Here is a 15,263-nt window from a genome sequence, read left to right on the forward strand (position 1 = left end):
AATGCCAGCCGTCGTGGAGGGGTTCAAAAAAATAAGAGTTGCGTTGTTTAAAATAAATGATTGGATCAGTGATTGTATTTGTCATCAAAAATCGTGAAATTATTCTACTTAAGTCAAATCTTTCTGATGAAACTTGTTTTTTTTGTAAACCCCGAAACGACGGCTGGGTAAGAGCAAGGGGCAACCACCCGAGCATCCGGTTGGGTCAACTGGTCCCATCGGGGTTGTGGGATTTAGCCTGATTTGACACGTGCATCCAAATGTCACAGTAGTACATAGATCAGTTGGGCATGTTCACAACTTTCTTTCTACGTTTCCCCGATGGCTCGACAAGGCTCAACGTCTGCGCCCTGTCTCTCTTCAGCTCCTCTTTCATGATCTCAATGCCATCACTGTTCAGGATCCCATGTTCCTCACGAGCCTCCGTGGTTAATTGTGCGTCCACTTTCAAGAATTCCTCCTCCTCTCGCGTCAAAAACATGTCGATTGACATCTGTCCAGGAATCTTGGGAAGCTTCTGGTCATTAGCATCAGGACCCATGTCAAGAGAACCCTGCGCATGCTCGGTAAGCAGATGAAAAATAGCGTTATATTCCCAGATTGTCCTCCGTTCTCCCGATATTGCGAGTGGAGGACATAACTGATAATAAATTGGCACGTTAGTGCAGGGATTTGGCTTTGACGGTTCAAACGTTCAAGCACAGCCTTGTATTGCATTTTTTCATAATGGTATGTGCACGTCGATGTCGTGGATTTGCTGTTGTCGTCAGAGAAATGTCCGTACTGCAAAGATCATATTGAATACTGTGCTTCCCATTAATATTATTGATTGTGGTTGTTATCCTAGGAGTGCCAGGGAGTTGAATTTCCTTTGGATCTTCAGCTGCAGGTCGAGGTTTTGGCATTTCTTTCAGTGAGAATGGGGGGAAGGAACAACAAATCGATTGAAAAGCCTGTCTATGGTAAAAACACAACATGCAAGGCAGATATTTTACGTGTTATGGTAAGGGTCTTCAATTGAATCTGTGGAGCGCGTTGAAGCAACGTTGAAGGCGCGTGCTAAATGAGCGCAGGCATGACAATCATTTTGGGATTGCACGTGTTGACTCCCACGACCCCGATGGGACCAGTTGTCCTAACCGGATGCTCGGGTGGTTGCCCCTTGGGTAAGAGCCTGGATAAGGCAGGGAATTGACTGTGACAAGTGCCAAAAATGGGATGTAACAAAGTGGGAAATTCTGTGTGACATTCTTTTTGCCCAGTTAGTGTACCTCGATAAACAATTCTCGCCATGGTGCATAAAACGGAAAAAGTTGGTCAAACGGAGCCCTTGCTTTGCCCTATTTCTGAGGGCTAATTTGCGCGAATTAACCAAGAATTAACCTGGGCTTTCCTGCCTGGACATTTGCTGAAAGCTTGAAAGTTATGGTGCAAATTACATGTGGCCTGAAATGAGTGAAGCTCATGCCAAACAACTACACATATACACCGGAAACCCATATTTTCTTCAGAATCAGACTTTATGAAGCGAAAACAAAGTGTCACGAATTTCTCTTTTCAAAATGAACAAGATCTTGGAGAAGGCTCCTACGGCCAACCAGGTCATATGAAGGACCTCAGTTTGGATGAAGACAGCGATGGCGTAGATGCTCCTCGAGCTGCACAATGGGTGGACGACAATGACACCAGTGGTAGTGGCGAATCAGCAGCCGAAGACAGCTCAACGGAAGCTTCATCATCCAGATTGGTAAGGGCGAGCGTTATACCTCTATGTTGTTGTAAATAATTTCCTCTTAGAAAACCCTGCAAAGCAGTCTGTATTTTTCATTCCTGCAACACAACATCCTCTGATAACTTGACTTCAGACCTTTCAAATCTACCCCTTGGGGCACTCCGGAAAGCACAGCGTGTGTTAAAGCAGGTTGAACCGATTAGCGATTCAGATGACTCCAGCGGAGATGAACTTGAAGATGATACTGGCGAGAGTGAGTCTGAGCACGAGCCTGGGTTGGGGAGTTCGAAAGGGAAAGAGTGGAGCGTTAAGCCAAGATTCGATATATCCAAACGTTCAAGTAAACACGCGTGAGTGTGCTGGAATGTCCTCCATGTTTAACTTAGCAACCTCGCAGACCCACGGAGGTTACTTCCAAGAGGCCTGTAACGCGAAGACGGACTGTGGTTGAAGTTCCAAAGCTTGTGGGTACTCACTCCCATTGTTTTTATGGCTCAGAAATTTATATATCCATGTCAGGTAGCTCGAGATCCACGCTTTCTTCCAACTGCAGGCGAATTTGCTGAGGAGAAGTTTCAAAAACAATATGCGTTCCTCACTGATGCTCACAAAACCGAGTTGCGGACGTTGCGGGAAAATTTGAAACGTGCACGGAAATTTTTAGCATCTTCACCACGGGAACACCGCGAGGAAAGAGAACAGGAAGTTTACAGGCTAGAGCAGGCAGTGAAACGGACGGAAAGTCTGGTCAATAAGGACCGACTAGACCAAGTTTTGCGCGAGGCTCTCGGGAAGGCGACGAAGGAGGAGAAAACGAAACGCAAGCAAGGCAAAGGCGGATGGTGGATGAAGGAATGTAAGTGTTTAGCAACGAGTATCATGGTGGAGAAATCGCTTGCTGATGTGTGAATGTAGCGGATAAGCGGGAGCTGTTGACGCAAGCTCGGTATGAAGCACTTGCAGCTGATGGTGGGAGCAGGGCTGTAAAAAAGGCTATTGAAAAAAAGCAGAAGAAGGTGAGCCAGAAAGAGAAAAAATCGAGACCATATCCGCCTTCCCGAAAGAAACGGAGAGTAGAGTAGCGTGGGAGAACATAAAAAAAGAAAATGTTTTGCACAGGTGGAAGAAATGTTTTATGAACTCACCTTGACTCCATGAGATTTTGAACGCTGAGGGCAGCCCTGTAGCCCCAACGGCTGAGGCAATCAGGCAGCCATATCTTTTGTCTGAACGCTATGGCAATCGTTCCAGGCTCATCTAATCCAGAGCTTTTGTTTACAACAACACTCGATCCTATTCTTCTGCCGCCGGTCTGCGAAAATAAAGTCCTCGAAGATGGTGATGACGGTGACGATGACATCTACCGTGGAGAACCGCCTTCGTCGTTGCGCTCGTCAAGCTCGAGTTCGATATCCTCGTCGACATCGTCCGAACATGCTGTTGGGCCTCTCGAGACGATCGCTGCCGCAGTGGAATTAGCAATTTCCCGATGGGCCAGGAGAGCCCGAGGGAACTCTTCATCTCGCTCGAGCACATCTTCCTCTTCCTCGTCGGCGAGTTCCTCTACTACCACGAGGACACGATCCCGCCGGAGGAGGCGTCCAAGTATCTCAACTCTGCGCACAATGCAATCTGAACGCAACATCGCGGCCCGTAGAAAGGCTCTTGAAGAGTCGCGGCAGATTCCCCGCAATTTTGCGCTTTATGTACCTCCCCAGGTGGCAGAGGCTGGGCGTCGGGCCCCGCCCATTCCGCCGAGGGTAGTCACTGGGGACCGAAATAAAGTCACAAATGAAAGGATAATTTGGACAACTTCTTTACCTCTTGTACTAGGCAAGGTTGAGGCGGCGATGAAGAGACCCAGTCGCCCACGTCGGCCACGAGGCCGAAGCCGTGGACCTTCGACGTGGTCAGACGGGTCTACGCCAGCGGAATATTTCGAGGGACAGGAGTTTGCTCATACTTTCGCAACATCGGGTGTTAATTCTGCTACGTTCCGGAAATTGAAAAAGGGCAAGCAGCGTGATCCTCATGCATCATTGAAGAGGGCAGAGCCTCCCACCGAATGTGACCCTCTATCTCTAGATGCAACTCATGTCTTACCCAAGGCATGGTTTCTAGACGTAGCTTCACCGACGTGGGAAGATCTACGTGCGTTAGGCAAGGTACGTCATTCATATCTCCATCGCATATTCTTTTTTTGAGGTATGTCAGCTGCTTCATCTACATCCTCTCACATTGGAGGATATTTTGCAGCAAGAGCCAAGGGAGAAGCTAGAGCTTTTTCCGAAACTCGGTTATTATTTCGTTTCGTTCAGGGCGATTGAAAGCAAGGAAACAAGGGATAAAATTAGGCAGACAGCGTGGAAGAATAGCGATAATGCTGATGATGTCGACGATGAACCCATCGGAGAAGCGAATGTTTACCTGGCTGTCTTTAAAGAAGGAATTTGCTGTGTAAGCTGACCATAGCCTAGTTCGTCGACGAAGCTAATCTCCGCATAGTTTCATTACACAGACATATCTGGTATATTTCATCAAAGCCTTGGATAGGGTGTGTCTTCATTCTTTTTCCAATAGAACATACCGATCGCGTAAGAAATCGAATTGTTCTATTAGAGGACGCGATTAACATGTCCTCAGGTTTGTTATCTAGACTTGCTGGATGCTATTGGTTTACTCCGAATGTTTTTAGACTGGATTGCGCACGGCATACTCGATTCAATAGTCGATGCTTTCTTTCCGTTCTTGGCAGACATAGAGAGGGAGGTTACGGACGTCGACGCCCTGGTCTATTCGGGTCCAGATCTAGTAGCGACTGTTAAAGTTGCTGACGCCCCTCTTCCCTTCATTGTGGAAAAGCAAATCGAGGATACATCTTTCAGTGAGAAAGCCCAGCGTAGCGATGACCATGTTAATCTTACTCAGAATGGACTCAACACCATTGGGGTTGAGTTTAGCCAACCACGCTTCGTCCTTCCTCGTCCGTCGGTTTCGTTGGTCTTCAGACAGTTGAGACGCTTCATGGTGACGACAGCAAGTTTGATTTGGCGGAAGAAAATGGGATATCGAGCAAACGCAACAACAACGACTTTGCGACGTATGACGAGGACCCGAAGACTCGTTACGTCACTCAGCCGTTTACTAGCGACCAAAGCAGACGTCGTCACTCACATCCAGAAGCGGCTGATGAGAGCGGGTCACTCAGGACTTGGAAATGGTACAAGCAAAGGGGAGGAGTTTGAAGTGGCAATCTACATGGGCGACGTACAAGGTAAGCGCACTGGTATTTCTGTGTTTTATCACCATAAAATACTTTGTCCAGATCACATTTTGACGTTGCAGCACTCACTTGTACATATCGAGCGAATACTGAGCCAGTCACATCTCTCGTATCTCGTTCAGCTTCGTTCAACGGCGGCCACCACAAAAGGCGGACAAGACACAGCTGTGATGACTTTGTCTGTCGTTACGTTAGGGGTTGTCTGTGTGCAGACTTTAATTGGTACGTGCCCCGTTTTTATCACGTTCGCGACACCAAATACCTTCGCAGGTGTTTGTTCTATGAACGTTACACTTCCAGCAAATCTACGTGAGCCAGGAGCTCCTTTCAACGTGTTCGGAGTTGTGATCGCGATGTCGTTCATCATTCTAATTGTTTACAGCTGGCTAGTTCGTTGGTGGTGGATTCAGGCAAGGGGACCACGTCAAGATTTGCGCTGAGCATGTAATTTGTTTTGAACTCGACGTGATTGATCTGAATTTGTTAGTTCACGAAACCTATGACTTTACATATACATCCACGGATCCATCACATAACCACAATAGAGAAAGGAGATCGTTAAGTATCGTTAAGCTTCGTTAATAACTGGGAGTTCAGGTTTCCGAACCCCAGAGGCGTTTAGTACGTAATCGGCTTCCATCAATGCTTCTTGAACTTTTGGAATGTTTCAGTCAAGACCTAGTGAGGATCTGAGGGCTTACCCTTTTCTTCAAATTGGGTATGTTTCTGCTCAAGCTCTTGAAATGTGGCGTCAAGGGCTTCCCTCTGACGACGAATGCTTTCATCGATACGCTGAAGATGGTCAGTTTCCGAACGTAAATGTTCCAAACCTTCCTTGACTTGGATATGAAGGTTCTCGAGACTGGTGATCTGTTCTAAATATAGTGTGCGCACTTCACCCCATTTACCTACGCAACTTCTAGTAAGTAGAATATATAAAAACAAGGAACGGCGGACAAACCGGATGCTTGAGCTGAACGAGCGGCTGATGCGTATTTCGAAACTTGTTGATCCAGTTCCTGGTTGTCTGCCCAAGAGACAGTTTTGACCAGATCACCGATGCTTGCCCGCTTTATGCAGCTTCGTCTATGACGAAGCTGGCATGTAGAGCTGGACTCGGGTGCAGGATTAGGCGGAGAGTCCTGTTCTTGAGTCCAGCTGTTGAGAGGTTCGGATGGTGGAGATTCCACCATCTGAATAAGAGGGAGTTCCAATCCGTATTCTTCTCGATGTCCAAGAAGCAAAACCGGGAGAGGTGGGGGCGAGCCAATCAAGGCCGTGGCAGGCGTCAAAGACGCAACCAGAGGTTTGTTGTCAGATGAAGAAGCGATTCTCTCGGGTTGGATTAGGCGCGACTGATGTGTCGCCATAGATTTAACAAGCGGAGAGGACCGCTGTTTTCCAAGAGCGCCGGAAGTAGTTGCGGAACGATGGATCTGATGTGGCGAGGGATGTTGGGAATGATGAGGGCAGGAAAATCCTGCCGCAGCACAGTGGCTAGAACAATAGGCAGAACCCAGGGCGGCAGTAGTGCTATAGACTGGCGCAGATGGTCGCCGGGAGAGTGTGACAGGGCGCTTCTGCTGCTCTCGAAACCACTTTTCCATCTCCTTGACACGAAAGTCCGATGGCGCAATGAAAGTTTGGAAGGCAAACGTTTCGCCTCTCGGCAGGTTCCTGGTGGTTGGAGGAATAGCCTTTGAGAGTTTCTGACACTTCCGTATCATGCGATCCTTTAAATGGCGAATTTCCAGAATGCGTTCCCAAGAGACGGCTGACTTTTTGGATAATTCGTAATTTTCAAACTTCAAGAGCTGCTCATACATGGAGGCTGTCGCCGGGGGAAGAAGAACCTAAAAGGAATTAGAGAGTTATCGAGAGGAAGCAAACGAGACTTGCTTTGAGTTCATTGAGGGTATCTGTCGTTTGGATGTATCTCCAGCCCCTTGTAGTTTTTGGATCATGGGGCTCGAGCTGACCTCTCACTGGGCTTGATCGCAAATAGTCGAGAGATTGGGGGGGATAGTGCTTTGACATGGGAATTGGAGAGAAACCAGCCAGCCAGCCAAGCTGGGCGGCGCCGACAATATAAAAGCTCCCAGGAGGTTTCAGTGCGCATTGTTGTCACAAGGCGTGAGAAGAAGGCGCGCTGTGTGACACCGGCAGTGACAATACATTAAATCACATTCTCTTCCTTATCCTTAATGTCATGGCGTCCTCCAGGGCTCTCTACGAGTCCTTTCTCCTCAACAATGTCTCCACAATCTCTACTCTCGAATCATCTTTGAGGTCTATTACTTGGTTTTTGCCCGGAAGATTCAAAGATGCCGAGCTGGCTTCCGAAGCTCGTTCGTTGATCTTGTCTTGTTGACTCTCTGAATATTCTCTCATTATCTAAACAGTCACTACATTACTCAATGTTATGAGTATGTATCATGATACTCTTCTTGCGAAGGTTGTCAAGAGCAACCCGGGCTACCGCCCCCTTATACCGTTGTCCTTGCATACTCGTTTCACAAGAGCATGGTCCGACAAAGTTTCCCAATATAAATGGGTTGCCAGAGCCCTCGAAATAATACGTTTCACTGAACTCGTGATTGAGATGGGACTTCGCAGGAAAGTCTCTGTGCAAAATAGATGGAGAGCCATCATTCTTCTGGAACTTATCAAGTATGTCGCCGTAGCCATAAAGTTTTGCGTTGCCTGCTCCAACCCCCGTCTCTTTCTAGAGCTTCCTTTCGTCTCTTCCTCTTGAAGATCACCCACCAGCCATTAGTCTCCCCACCAATACCCGAGCGAGATTTTGACCCAACGGTGTTGCCGCCCCTCAGTAATTCTTCCTCCCCGACATTGGCTCCTTCTTCGCCCTCACATTCCCCACCTATAACCCCCGATCACCTCAGGAACAATCATACTCCTCTCCCTCCACATTCTCTTCTGACCACACCTTCTGGGTCTGCTGTCGAAGATTATCTCCTCCCAAAAGCCCTCACCACGTCCAACGTCAAGCCATCGCTTTCTCTTATCAAGACACTATCTGGACCCCGAGAATGGCTTGCAGAGGTAATTTACGTACTTCGACCCCTTGCTTATGGTGAGCCTCCAAGCAACTTTCGTCAAAGCCAGCTGATAGATAACTGCCAGTTTCGTTGCTTGTCGCCGATAAAAATAGCCGTGAAAAATCGAATCGTGCCCTGATGGTAGCATTATTTATGGAATTGATGTCGCGAAATTTGCGCCGCACTCCTTCTCCGTCCGCTGTCCTTGAACGGGCTGAGTACGCAAAGAGGGATAAGGATATGCTGTGGTACCTTTTGAGAGGAACGATATGGGACAATTACACTCGGTCGGTCCTTCCTTCCTTTCCCAACCTAGCCTGACCCTTTCTGATTTCCCTCAGACCCAAGCTGGAGTCTTTCGTCAGTAAAACATCGCATGCACCGCTTGTGGGTTTGCTCGGTGCCCTTGTAAAGGACTGGATACCATTGATTGATGAATATTATTATTGTTGGTGCCCAAATCATCGTTTTGATTGTCTTTTTGTTGACCTTGCTTCTCCACAATACAGATACGGCTCCTTAGCTTCATCTATGTTCTCCTACTTCGATTGCCTGCTACATATGTACTTCCCTCCGTGTTTGGCTAATAATGCTGCCTTGACAGGTCGCCGTGAAACGTTCAAGTACGGGCGTGCAGTAGATGCACTAGTTTGTTGATCTATACTTGGTGCCCTTTCTACCTCATGTTTGACTTCGCGTATTGCATAGTACTGTCGGATATTCAAGTTATGTACTCTTGTGGGCATATCATTGTGCGTATTTGGTTGTGCCGTGTCTATAAACACAGCTCATTTTTCTCCCACAACTTTTACCTACGAATGGCCACACTTGATGACAAGATGGACGTTGATAGATCTCCAAACCGCCGCTCGTGAGTTGACGTATTCCCCCGCATTCATTCACTAATGATTTCATAGGTCTCGTAATCTTTCAACTGACACGCTTCGTACTAGGAGGTCACATCGATCAACCTCGAGGGAAAAGGAAAAGAGAGAGAGGCGTCGTGACAGAGGGGAACCAGACGAGAGGAGGAGACGTAGCCGCAGTCGCGATAAAGGAAGTGAGAGAGGCTACCGCGGCGATAGGGATCGCTCTCGTGACCGACACAGGGAGAAAGACCGGGACCGACGTCGTGAAAAGGATGGCGACAGAGGACACCGTAGCAGTAGGCCTCATGAAGGTGGAGACGGAAGACATGGTCATCGTGACCGTGACAGGGAGGACAGGGACAGAGACCGTCGACGCAAGAGGGGAGATGATGAGGATTTCTCAGAACGAGGCATGGAGGAGAGGTATAAAAGGAAGAGGTCTGACGGTGACCCAGATGATCATCCTCCCCCGCCTCCACCTCCTGTTGGACTGCCGCCGCCGCCACCACCGCCTAGAGACAGTCCCCGTTCTGAACGAAGGGGCGGCGATAGACTCCCCGTGGACAAAGATGAATTCGATGATTCCCCTGGATATCGAAGGGATAACGGTCGACGTCCTCGTGATGATGAAGATGGGGTTAGGGAACGTCGTCGCCGCACCAGGAGTCCGCCTCCACCTGTCAAGTTCGATTCTCACTGTTTCAAATGAGATGGTCATACTCATAATCTTTTTAAGACGCCCCTCTCCGGTGTACGAAGCTCCCCCGGAAGAGCCATACAACCCTGACGAACCCAAAGAGGATGATTCCGAAGCACGATCAGTTTTCGTTTCGCAACTCGCTGCTCGTTTGACTGCTCGAGACTTAGGTTACTTTTTCGAAGACAAGCTCGGAGAAGGCACTGTTATGGATTCTAGGATTGTGACGGACAGATTATCGCGTCGATCAAAGGGGTAAGCACTGTTTTATTTTGGCTGTTCGCCCCTTTGACGGTGGTGTCTTAACAGTATTGGTTATGTTGAGTTCCGCACTATTGACCATGTCGAGAAGGCCCTCGCTCTTTCGGGCACTGTCGTAATGGGATTGCCTATCATGGTACAGTTGACTGAATCAGAAAGAAACAAGTTACATCCAGGAGACGGGTATGGAAATGGCTAGGAAACATATTTGTATGTATGGCTTATTTAGTTTTACAGGTCCCTCAATCTTCCTCCCGGAGTAACGGCCTCACATGGCGCAATGCAGTGGGTCCGCGCCCTCAGAAGTGTTCAGGTACTAACAATGGACTCCAAACAGATTATATGTCGGATCTTTGCATTTTAATCTTACCGAATCCGATATCAAGCAGGTCTTTGAACCCTTTGGTGAACTAGAATTCGTCGATCTTCACAGAGATCCAATGACAGGACGAAGCAAAGGCTACGCTTTTGTTCAGTAAGCCCCCTGCTTATCAGCTTTGTGCTCCAGACAATAATTACGCCCTCCAGATATAAGAGGTCAGAAGATGCGCGCATGGCGCTCGAACAAATGGAAGGCTTTGAATTAGCTGGTCGAACTGTAAGAGTTTTGTCCCCGTATGATCAACCAAAACACCAATCATTCTCTAGCTACGTGTAAACACTGTTCATGAAAAGGGAACCGCACGCTACACTCAGCAGGATTCATTAGATGAAGCTGGCGGTACGTCAACCAAATATTGAAGAGACTCTCTCAACTGACATTGACCTTAGGTGGTAACTTGAACGCTGCATCTCGTCAAGCGCTAATGCAGAAACTTGCTAGGACCGAAGCACCCCCGACCTTCACAGAACCAGTGTACGGTTGAGTTTCATTTTCAATGCAAAGCAACTCACAGTATTCCAGGGCGAGACCTAATATTCCACAGGCTATGCAATCTCGTTCAGTTCTCCTCAAAAATATGTTCGATCCTGAAGAGTATGTTTCCGACACGATCATCCTGCGGCCGTATATTGATTCATATCCTCAGGGAAACGGAACGTGACTGGGATAAAGAACTTGCTGATGATGTAAAAGTAGAATGTGAGAACAAGTATGGCAAGGTAGAGGCAATCAAAGTGGAAAGGGAAACTCAGGTATGTCCCCGTTGCTGACCTGGAAATTTGTCTCTGACAATTCATAGGGAGAAATTTATCTCAAGTTTGATTCCATCGAATCGGCGAAGCAAGCCATCCAAGGATTGAATGGTCGATGGTTCGGCGGACGCCAGGTTTCTGCAGCATTCATTTCAGATGCCATTATGCAAGCCCATCAGTAGGACCCCTTACGATCTGGGCTGACCGTTTATGGATGAAATGAGTTGCTACTGAATTTTTTATCTCTTTTATGACAGATCCAAATATAAACAATTCGTTTGACTCCTCCCTTTCTTCCTTGGTGATTCGTAATTTCTCAAAATGAGCATCCCATGCAGATTTTGCTTTCTTCCCTCGAGGTCTTGTCGGCAGGCGCCAGAGGCCGTTTCCGCAGCTCGGATGGCCCACTATACCTTCACTCCAAAGCTCTTCTTTGTCCTTTAGATTTCCAGTATCAAGAGTGGTCTTACTTCCTCTACATAGATACTGCTGAGAGTCACTGATCACAACATTCACTTGGAGGTATCACTGCGCCACTCTTCATTCACCTCGGAGGCACTGATACAACGTTCAGGCTCATGACATTAAATAAGTAACACGGTCATTCTTTCACTCTTTGATTTACTGCTAGAATAAATGACAATTTGAGTTGAGTAGCAGAAAGTAACGTCGTGGTCATGTGACAGGCCTCGTCCAAGGCCATGAGGCAGTTCATTCAGCAGCTTAGAGCTAGTCCTCATCGACGTTTGAAGTGTCACTGAGCCTTCCTCTCATCGTTCTTTATTATTTACTTTTCATCTATCATGCCATTTGACGACTACAATGGGGATGCAACAGAACTTCTAGAGACCTATGGTTTGTCCACTCATTGCTGCGAGACCGCAACTAACATTCCTTGCAGACTTCCTGATGAAATACATTATCATCGGTAACAAGGCCGCTTAGTGGTTCTGATTGGTGCTCATGACCTTCTTAGGAGAGGCGGGGACAGGGAAATCATGCCTGTTACACCATTTTACCCACAATTCATGTCCGTTCTCCCTGGTTTTTATTCGTCAATCGTTCATCTGACAGGATGGTAGTCAAGGATCACTCGCAACACACTATCGGCGTAGAATTCTCAAGTCGCACCGTCAAATTGGGAGAGAAACGGATCAAACTTCAGGTGAGATATCGTTTGGCCTTGGGACGTTATATCAATGTTTCATTCCTGTCAGTTATGGGATACAGCAGGGCAAGAACGTTTCCGGTTGGTCTTCACTCCCAGAGTATCACGTTTCAGGACGCATACCTCATTCATTTTCAGGTCTGTCACAAGGAGTTATTACCGCGGGGCGGCAGGTGCAATTCTGGTCTATGATATCACCAAGTTCGTGAACCACTTTGGTTGTCTCAAATCAGACTCAAACAAGCATCTTTTTACACAGTCGCGACTCCTTCTCAAATCTTTCGCGCTGGTTAGCCGATGCAAGAGCCCTTGCAAGTCCCCATTTAGTTGCTGTTTTGGTTGGTAACAAATCAGACCGGGATGAAGAACGCGAGGTTGAATGGGCTGAAGCAAGCAAATGGGCAGCTGAGAACGGTATAGTATTCGTCCAAATTTGGCGTATACTGGAGAGTTAACAGTCCTATAGATGTTCATTTCCTGGAAGCTTCGTCGCTAACGGGTGAAAACGTTGAAGCACCATTCTTGTTAACTGCGCGTGCAATCTTGCTCTCCATCGAGTCAGGTGCCTTGGACCCAGAGAAGGCCGGAAGCGGGGTCAGCTATGGTGATAGAGCTCTTCGGAGAGTGAATAGTTCAAGTCATCTTAGTTTTGGTAGTCTCAGTGGTGGTCGACGGAAAGGCGCTGTAAAACTTAAAGTCAGCCGTTGGTTGCCTGGGTCAAAATGTTGCTAATCTGTAGTTTCGTGAGTGATCAAGTGTCTCCCAGTGCTTACACTTTCTCACTGCTGGCTGTCAGCTTTCTGACTTCCGTGACTTCCTCGGTCCTTCTCCGAACATACCCATATACAGGCTCATGACCTCAAACCACATTGTCCGTGAGTTTTTTTCTAAATGAGCTTGTACCATATCTCACTCGTTCCTTAGTAACTTTACAGGCTCACACAATCTCCGCGTCCAATGTTAGACCATCTATACTCCTTGTAATTTTCTGGTTTCAACCTATGGGATAATTTGTAACAATCTGTGATCATGAATCAACCGTAAAGCGTGCATCACAAACAAAACCCTATCAAGCTCAAAGCTAATTATCGTACTTCCTGAAAAATATTCGGTGAGGCTTTGACTTCGCTCTCGCACGATTCTCCCACTGATGCATCGCAATCTGTCCTAGTCAACTATCAGTCGTAGCAACGGCGTGGTCTTTTCACTTCGGTTAACCTCGCCGAGTTAATCATTTTCTCACAAACCACTGTCCAGTCAGCTATCTGGCGAATGGCATCAAGAGGCCTCAGATTCGCCGATCCAGCACGTTGACTCCCACGGGTGGGGGGGGGGTACAGCCACCACCGGTTACCCGGCTAGAAGCTTCCCCGAAGCGTGTCCATTGCCCAACCATTGCCTTCGACATAAATTGTATTCTGATGAACGAGAAGCCCGCGCTGCTGTACCAAACTTTTGTGTAATGATACTATATAGCACAGTATGATACACTTTGCCCCTTTCAATTGGAAAAGAAGAGAAAACACATCCGATCCTCTCCAACCATACCACACATCCGCAACCTAACTTTATGGCCTCGGGCATTGCAGCCACGAATAAAGATACAAATTCAATTAAATTGGTACTAATATTTTCTTTGAGAAACCTCGTGTCTCGAGCCCAGCTACACTTCACCAAGGTTGATTCTGAGTCTATTGCTAGGCACATTGTCAAAAGTACACAAACATACTTACCTCCCTCCCATTCAAAAACAAGCATATTCTGTTGAATCAAATCACATTCCATTAACGATAGTAGAACAGTGGTAGAAGATTGGACCGAGCGTCGACCTGCGTTGACTTGCATTTGCTGTTGCCGAAGCTCGGAGATAGCCGCTGTCAATGTCCCGTGACAGATCTGACGTCCAGCATGATCATCGCTGGATCTAACATGGACACCTCACCTCTTGAATGGCATCCTTTACTCCGATGTCGCCCTACCATATACATGTGCACACGATCCTATTTGCCCAATTTGTTCCAAAGCCCCTGCGACCAAGTTTCGGCTCTGTTAGGTGACCATGTGTGTTTGAACAATCCCAGGAGGCGTCTCGTTCAGTGAATGTGTCAACCCTGTCCGTTCCAGCTATTGTAGACGACGTTTGACGCATCCTCCCTCTCAACTTCTGTTTTCTGCAATCCACGAGTTAACCACGGAGTAGGTGGCTCCCCTCACCATATCAGCTTAACTGACCAAGTAACCACCTAGGCAATTCAAAATTTCATTCGCTTTTTACGCTCTTGCCTCTTAATTAGTGATTGTGTCACATTTATAGCCAGTCTCCTCGTCGGGAACTTCTCTTAGACCCAGCGAAGATTTGCACTGCAATCGAGCTCGTTTTTCCTGGTCATCCATGGTCGCACCCGCCGCTTCGACCCCACAACGATCAGTTTCTTCTTCAAATGCAGGTCAAAAATTCCCAAGTTTGCCACCTTCTGCGATGTTTGTAGAAATCCCCAATTTAATTGTATATGCTGAATTCATGTAATTAGCAGAAGATCAGCAAATACCACCGCAGTCGGGAACGCAACAAACCATATTCAAGTACCATTGAACGCCACTGTGCCAGAATCTATTACCAGCAATGCACCTACGACAGGAGCTCCCTCTGTTTCGCGTACTATCGCTTCAATTCCGATTGCCATGTCTATGTTCTAAACCTCCCAGTCGTCGGTGAAAAGAGGGAGTTTCGATTTAAGACCTGACCTGTGTTCCAGTTCATCAAGTTGGAGAGATAAAACGTTCCGAAAGTCTGTGAATGTCAACGCCGATTCACACCCGATTTTGAGCACATCTTTGCGCCCGACTTTCTCCAACTTTTCACAAGAGTGACAATCAATGTTCGGATGAGATTCTGAACCAAACGTCACGAATGCCACATTTCAGAATGTTTCGCGGTAGAGCGTGGCCAACGGGTTTGCTGACAGTGGGTGTATGAGACCTCAATTCCTATTAATTTTTTTTGTGAGCATCAGTGAAAGCTAAGGGTTGCGACTCGGACGCAGCCATCAGAAGCGTATT

The 15,263-nt window shown here is 47.4% G+C and overlaps 7 protein-coding genes across 7 annotated transcripts; 6 read left to right on the top strand and 1 right to left on the bottom strand.

Moving 5' to 3' along the window:
• The first annotated feature begins 1,544 nt into the window (after positions 1–1,544).
• LACBIDRAFT_300621 (uncharacterized protein) lies at positions 1,545–2,834 on the top strand. The gene is made up of 6 exons (XM_001873144.1): positions 1,545–1,747; positions 1,798–1,813; positions 1,866–2,082; positions 2,130–2,196; positions 2,252–2,588; positions 2,648–2,834. The coding sequence occupies exons 1-6, from the start codon at positions 1,607–1,609 to the stop codon at positions 2,812–2,814; spliced, it is 945 nt and encodes a 314-aa protein (XP_001873179.1). The 5' UTR covers positions 1,545–1,606; the 3' UTR covers positions 2,815–2,834.
• A 133-nt stretch (positions 2,835–2,967) lies between these two features.
• LACBIDRAFT_300622 (putative magnesium transporter, CorA-like protein) lies at positions 2,968–5,455 on the top strand (the record flags this gene model as incomplete). Its single annotated transcript, XM_001873145.1, has 7 exons — positions 2,968–3,897; positions 3,947–4,189; positions 4,238–4,259; positions 4,313–4,375; positions 4,428–5,006; positions 5,058–5,237; positions 5,286–5,455. 7 exons carry the CDS (start codon positions 2,968–2,970, stop codon positions 5,453–5,455), a joined length of 2,187 nt encoding a protein of 728 aa, XP_001873180.1.
• Positions 5,456–5,583: 128 nt separating this feature from the next.
• LACBIDRAFT_300623 (uncharacterized protein) lies at positions 5,584–7,052 on the bottom strand (the record flags this gene model as incomplete). The annotated part of the gene is made up of 4 exons (XM_001873752.1): positions 5,584–5,669; positions 5,717–5,923; positions 5,977–6,868; positions 6,915–7,052. 4 exons carry the CDS (start codon positions 7,050–7,052, stop codon positions 5,584–5,586), a joined length of 1,323 nt encoding a protein of 440 aa, XP_001873787.1.
• A 193-nt stretch (positions 7,053–7,245) lies between these two features.
• On the top strand, positions 7,246–8,371 carry LACBIDRAFT_159851 (uncharacterized protein; the record flags this gene model as incomplete). Its single annotated transcript, XM_001873146.1, has 4 exons — positions 7,246–7,363; positions 7,418–7,685; positions 7,745–8,109; positions 8,160–8,371. Coding segments are annotated over 4 exons (963 nt in total), but the record flags the coding sequence as incomplete, so codon positions are not given.
• A 558-nt stretch (positions 8,372–8,929) lies between these two features.
• Positions 8,930–11,693, top strand: LACBIDRAFT_181470 (uncharacterized protein). Its single transcript, XM_001873147.1, has 13 exons — positions 8,930–8,945; positions 8,992–9,627; positions 9,680–9,895; positions 9,950–10,084; positions 10,139–10,183; positions 10,239–10,376; positions 10,430–10,499; positions 10,550–10,622; positions 10,673–10,757; positions 10,806–10,877; positions 10,930–11,035; positions 11,083–11,557; positions 11,610–11,693. Exons 2-12 carry the CDS (start codon positions 9,356–9,358, stop codon positions 11,215–11,217), a joined length of 1,347 nt encoding a protein of 448 aa, XP_001873182.1. The 5' UTR covers positions 8,930–8,945; positions 8,992–9,355; the 3' UTR covers positions 11,218–11,557; positions 11,610–11,693.
• Positions 11,694–11,779: 86 nt separating this feature from the next.
• LACBIDRAFT_181778 (uncharacterized protein) lies at positions 11,780–13,218 on the top strand. Its single transcript, XM_001873148.1, has 10 exons — positions 11,780–11,890; positions 11,937–11,963; positions 12,012–12,065; positions 12,118–12,200; positions 12,253–12,284; positions 12,342–12,404; positions 12,463–12,617; positions 12,670–12,946; positions 13,000–13,078; positions 13,128–13,218. The coding sequence occupies exons 1-8, from the start codon at positions 11,839–11,841 to the stop codon at positions 12,933–12,935; spliced, it is 732 nt and encodes a 243-aa protein (XP_001873183.1). The 5' UTR covers positions 11,780–11,838; the 3' UTR covers positions 12,936–12,946; positions 13,000–13,078; positions 13,128–13,218.
• An 893-nt stretch (positions 13,219–14,111) lies between these two features.
• On the top strand, positions 14,112–14,303 carry LACBIDRAFT_300628 (uncharacterized protein; the record flags this gene model as incomplete). The annotated part of the gene is made up of 1 exon (XM_001873149.1): positions 14,112–14,303. The coding sequence occupies one exon, from the start codon at positions 14,112–14,114 to the stop codon at positions 14,301–14,303; it is 192 nt and encodes a 63-aa protein (XP_001873184.1).
• Between the last annotated feature and the right edge of the window lie 960 nt (positions 14,304–15,263).

The sequence above is a fragment of the Laccaria bicolor genome, genomic scaffold (assembly GCF_000143565.1).
Source record: "Laccaria bicolor S238N-H82 LACBIscaffold_1 genomic scaffold, whole genome shotgun sequence".
NCBI lineage: Eukaryota > Fungi > Basidiomycota > Agaricomycetes > Agaricales > Hydnangiaceae > Laccaria > Laccaria bicolor.